Raw genomic sequence first — 5,759 nt, forward strand, 5'->3', positions numbered from 1 at the left:
ATCTGAAGGGTTGTTCACATTTTTAGTTTTTTTGGGTTGTGGGCGGATTCACCAAAGCTAAATATCTATTTGCATTAATGACATCATTAGCTGGAGAAAAAGACTGGTTATTATGGGTAATCTTATCTTTGGAATAATTTTGATTACTTATAGCATTATTGTTTGTATTGATGGTTTGAGAAGGAGTAGACGTACCTGGAACCCCATGCGAAGTGGTTTTAACCATACCTTGATTTTGGCCTGCCACATTCCTTTTGTCATTTGATCTTTTTTTTCTTGTAAAACTGACTGTCTGCCGCACCTCTTCATTCATTGCTTGGGTATTAATGTCGGCACTGGATTGGGGAGTTGAACAGATTGGCAAAGCTGGAGTTCTTACTGGCATGGTTTTAATGTGTGGGCATTTAATTGAAATGTGCTCTAATCGCACACAATCTTTGATAAAAAAAATTCATCCTAATATTGGACCACTTGTTTATGGTTTCCAATGTGGATAAGAGGGATAACTGGATCCTCAAGAGGTAGTTCAATGCATAATCTTGCATAACGACCACGTAAGGTCGAAGATGTACATGCATCTATTTTTAATAGTTTCCCAAGAGTGTTACCTATTTTTTCTAAAACGAGGCCATCATAGAATTCAGTTGGTAATTGTGGCAGTCGAACCCAAATGGCTGTTAGAGAATTATTTTCATCCTTTGCTACAAAGTTTGGTTTCCATCTTTGGACTGAGAGAAAATGTCTAAAGATGAACCATGGACCATAATGAAGGACCCTAAACATGTGTTCCTCACAATTGAACTTAGTGATGTAATAGTCTGCTCCTAAATCAATGAAGAGAAAATTTTCATGGATTTTCTAGGTTTCTTGAATTTTTCTTTTTAGAATATTATGTTGGATTCTTTTACCATGAAGTTTAATAATAAGTGAGAACCTCTATGGTTGATAGATACGGTTTTGTTCTTCTAAAGATAGATGAATTTGATGACCCTTTATACAAGTATAGTTGTTTGGTGTCTGGTTTGGCTCTTGTGCTGTTGAAGGGTAATTTTCAAGAGTAGGGGATAGAACCTTGATGAAGGAGTTATGCTCCCCCGCTATTAGTTTCTCTTTGAAACTAGAGCCAAGATCATTTGATATAGTTTGAGTGGTTTTAGGACCAATATCAGGTGGTTTGAGAGGGATATGGTTTGATTGGGTTGAGATTTCCATAGTCATTAAAAGTTGAGGTTGAAGAAGAAATGTTTTCTTTTAGTCAGCGGTTAGAGAGAATTTCTTAGAGAGAGAAACCAAGAGGAACCCCGACCATAAAGCTAGGACTTCTGCTTGCTCTAATAATTATTCGAAATAACTGAATATTAAGCTGAAACTCAAACCTCAACTAGTCCGCTTCCACTATTCTCCTTTCCACATGTTTTCCTTTTTCAGTTATTTGAAACATAGAGAATTAGGTAATCACTACTCCTTCCGTTTCAATTTAAATGAGGCAGTTTGATTCGGTACAGAGTTTAGAAAAAAAAACCTTTTAAAATTTATGGTCTTAAAGGGTAAAAGTTTTATAGGGCCATAACATTTGTGGTTATAAAAGCTTCTCGTTAAGAGTAAAATGAGTAAAATAAAGAGTTTAAAGTTAAATTATTTTCAAATTTAGAAATGTGTCATTTATTTCGGAACATAATAAAAAGGAAAGTACCCCATCTAATTTGAAACGGAAGGACTAATATTTATACTAACCAATAAATAGATGACAAAATCATATTATTAAAAATATGGTTATTACTAAATTATAATTAATTAATATAATAGTTTATTATTTAGTTATAATAAATTTTATAATTTAGTATAAACTCTAGGTTAGGTTAAGTTTCGACTGAGACGTTACTCCTAATCACAGAGCTAAAGGGAAGCAAGGGTTTAATTAAGTGGGCGTCTGGACCAGTGTTTTAAAAGGCGTGTGCGTAAAGCGAGACGTTTTATATATGCCTCAGTGAGGCGTAAGCCCCAAGGCAAGGGGCGTAAGCCTAATTTTTAATATATTATAAAATAATATAATTACAGTAAATATTTATAAACAGGTAAAATTGCATAAAAATTGAAAAATAAGTGAAGCATATATGTGTGTGTGTGTGTGTGTGCGCGTGCGTGCACGCGCTCCATCCCACAAAAAACTAGTCAAAGCAATCTATTATACACTACTTACAAGCACAAGTAGCTTGAGTCGAAAAGAATAAAATTTTCTATATGGAGAAACAAAAAGAATGACTAACGTGCAATTTGAACTTTGAACTTGTTGCTATGAAAGAGAATGAAGTTCTCTTTATATTTGTAAAAAAAAATCGAATATTCGTTGCTTTTGGAAGATATTAATAGACTAGCGGACAAGATAAAGAATTGGAAAAGACTATAAATTAAGACTTCAATCATTAAAAAAGGTCTTGACTTTTAAATTTAATACATTTCAGTTCTTTTTTAAAACTTTTGAGTAATTACATGCTGACTTTTGAGAATTTGAGTATTATATGAAGGACTCTTGAGACTTTCGTCACACACCATCGCCTCGGGATATTTTTGGCACGCCTTGCCCAAGGGCTCGCCTCGAAAATGCCGTTTAAAACACTGGTTTGGATATAAGAATTGTAAAAAATATACGAATAAACGTTAGTATTTTCAGAGAAAAAAAGGAAAATAAACAAAGTTAAATCAATAACTCAATATTAACTTTTAATGCAATTTGAGAAAACTCTGATTACGATACAAACAATGCCAATTATTTTTAGGTTGTCATATGATTTAAAAACACGAAAAACTTAAGTCATATTAATACACATGAAACAATGATTGTGCATTAAATAAAGGTAACTAAACACAAAAGTAGGCAATAAACTGTATAAACGTTAAAAACAGGACCAACGTTCATAAGGTATATAATAAACAAAATGATAAAATATTGTAGTCGTATTAACGAGTTACGATAAATAATTTATTATACAATAGTTAAGTAACAAAAAGATTCCCTCAATTAAATATGCTAAATAAAAATGGTCAAAGTTATACATGTAGCCTCCTAATTGACATCCTTTTCGAAGAAAAGGTCAATGATGCTTTATCAGATTACTGGGCTTACAAACAATTTGCTTGAATACAAATATTAAAAGTGTAGCATATTTTTCCGAACTACTATTGACAGGAGGGGCTGCTCTGATAGTAAGCAATCCTCACTTTCAACCAAGAGGTTGTAAGTTCGAGTCTTCCCAATAGTAAGGTAAAAAGTTCTTGGAAGAAAGGATATCAGGGATCTATTTGAAAATAGTCTCTCTACCCCAGGGTACTCCTTTTGGAAGAAGAATAGAACCAATCAAAATTTGGTACTACTAGTAAATATTGAAAAATTTGTTTGGTAGTGACCAAACTGTTATTTTAATGAAAGAGATACATTTAAAAAGTTGTACATGTTACCGTCTTTAAGTTAAATACGAAAGTTCGAGTCTTCCCAAGAGTAAGCTAAAAAGTTCTTGGAAGAAAGGATATCGGGGGTCTATTTGAAAATAGTCTCTCTACTCCAGGGTACTCCTTTTGGAAGAAGAATAGAACCAATCAAAATTTGGTACTACTAGTAAATATTGAAAAATTTGTTTGGTAGTGACCAAACTGTTATTTTAATGAAAGAGATACATTTAAAAAGTTGTACATGTTACCGTCTTTAAGTTAAATACGAATGTATAACAGAAATAGACAAGCTACAAACGTTAGTTTATGATGTTTAAGTTTTCGTCCTCTCATACAGTTAATGTCAAAATAATAACTTGACTATCCTTGAAAACTAAGCAACTGAAATGTTGTTTAAAACGAATACTAAAATTATATTTAATCAAAACGAACTAACATTATCCCATGAAACAAATAATACTGATTGATACTAATAACTACTAGTCATGTAAATAACTGTGACTACATGATGTTTATTCACTAGCTACTACGGATAAGAAAGAAAAAAAATGAAACTACTCAATCATCTTTAACCACGGATCCATCACCGATCAAGTGGTCTATTTTTCCCTCGGGGTGCTCAAAGAAGTATGTCACATCCAAGTGAGTGATGTCAAATTCATTGTCAGAGACAAAATTAGCTTCAAGGCCTTTATTCTTTAGAGATGCTTGATAAAGCTCAATCAAATGTCTTGGTGTACGACAAATATTTGTCCAATGCCCTTTTTCACCGCAACGATAACATTCAGTTTCTGAACTCTTTGCCTTTGGCTTCTCATCTTTCCCTTTCCACTTTTGGTGGTTATTTTTCTTTAGGGAATGATTAACACAAGGAAAATTTCTTCCATGGCCACGGCTACAAATAGGGCCACGACCTTTTCCACACTTAGTATAATGGGAATACACCTCATCCACTTCAGGCAATAGTATTGACTCATTGGGCCGATTATCGTGATTTCTCATGAGCAAGTCATTGTTTCGTTCAACCACAAGGAGAAGAGAAATCAACTCAGAGTACTTCTTGAAATCTTTCTCTCTGTACTGCTGTTGCAGGACCATATTGGAGGCATGAAACGTTGTGAAGGGTTTTTCAAGCATATCTGTCACGACCCGGATTTCTCACCCTCGGGGTCATGATAGCGCCTACTCATATAAGCTAGGCAAGCCATGAAATATAGAAATTCTAACTCTTTCATTTTAATCCTTTTAACAACTTGAATCAATAGGTAATCAATAATTTAAAGATTAACGATAACAGAATAAGCAGAAGACTTAAACAACTAAAAATGATCAAAATCAGTACTACAGTACCAATATACTCCTCTATCCGGAATCTGGTGTCACAATATTCATGGACTGTCTATGAGTACTACATACAAATATCTGAAAAAGGAAATACAGTCTGTCTCGAAAACAAGTGAAAACAGAACATATAAATGGATAGAAGAGAACGTCGGGCCTGCGTACGCCTGCAGGACTACCTCGGGATCTCTGGATGGACTGAAGGCTGGCTCCCTAAGTGCTACTGTCCCAATGCTGCTCCGATATCTGCACAGAGTGCAGAGTGTAGCATCAGCACAACCGACCCCATGTGCTGATAAGTGCCTGGCCTAACCCCGGTGAGGTAGTGACGAGGCTAGGACCAGACTCCAGATAAACCTGTGCAATTATATATATATACGGCGGAAAAGAAATATATATATATATATATATATATATACAACGGAAATAAATAATTTAAATGGGAGGGGGTACATGCTACGAGGGAAATATCAAGTCCAGCAGAAACTAAAGAGAAATATGAGAGAACAACTCAAAATCTAAAACAAAACAATAATAACACTGTTGCGGCGCGTAACCCAATCCCTATCATGTAACACTGTTGCGGCGTGCAACCCGTTCCATTTATATTACTGTTGTGGCGTGCAACCCGATCCAATATAACATTGTTGCGACGTGCAACCCGATCCAATATAACATTATTGTGGCGTGCAACCCGATCCATATATTTAATATTATTTTAGAAACAACCACACCAAGAGTTCCAGCAAGGGATCAACAACAAACTACACTATCCCGGCAAGGGATTCAACAGTAAAAATAAATACGTCCCGGCAAGGGAGAAAAAACTATACCCAATCTCAACCCAACTTCTAATCATCTTAGCTAACACCATTACTTAATCATAAGTAAATTCCCACGAAATCAAACTAAATCCTTGCTCAATATCGAGAATTATCAATTAAAGCATCCATAATATCATTTAAGAACAC

At 34.5% G+C, this 5,759-nt stretch overlaps 1 protein-coding gene across 1 annotated transcript; it reads right to left on the reverse strand.

The window, feature by feature from the left end:
• Nucleotides 1-4,005: 4,005 nt before the first annotated feature.
• On the reverse strand, nucleotides 4,006-4,545 carry LOC138887512 (uncharacterized). Its single transcript, XM_070169271.1, has one exon. It carries the CDS (start codon nucleotides 4,543-4,545, stop codon nucleotides 4,006-4,008), a length of 540 nt encoding a protein of 179 aa, XP_070025372.1.
• Between the last annotated feature and the right edge of the window lie 1,214 nt (nucleotides 4,546-5,759).

The sequence above is a fragment of the Nicotiana sylvestris genome, chromosome 3 (assembly GCF_000393655.2).
Source record: "Nicotiana sylvestris chromosome 3, ASM39365v2, whole genome shotgun sequence".
Taxonomy (NCBI): Eukaryota; Viridiplantae; Streptophyta; class Magnoliopsida; order Solanales; family Solanaceae; genus Nicotiana; species Nicotiana sylvestris.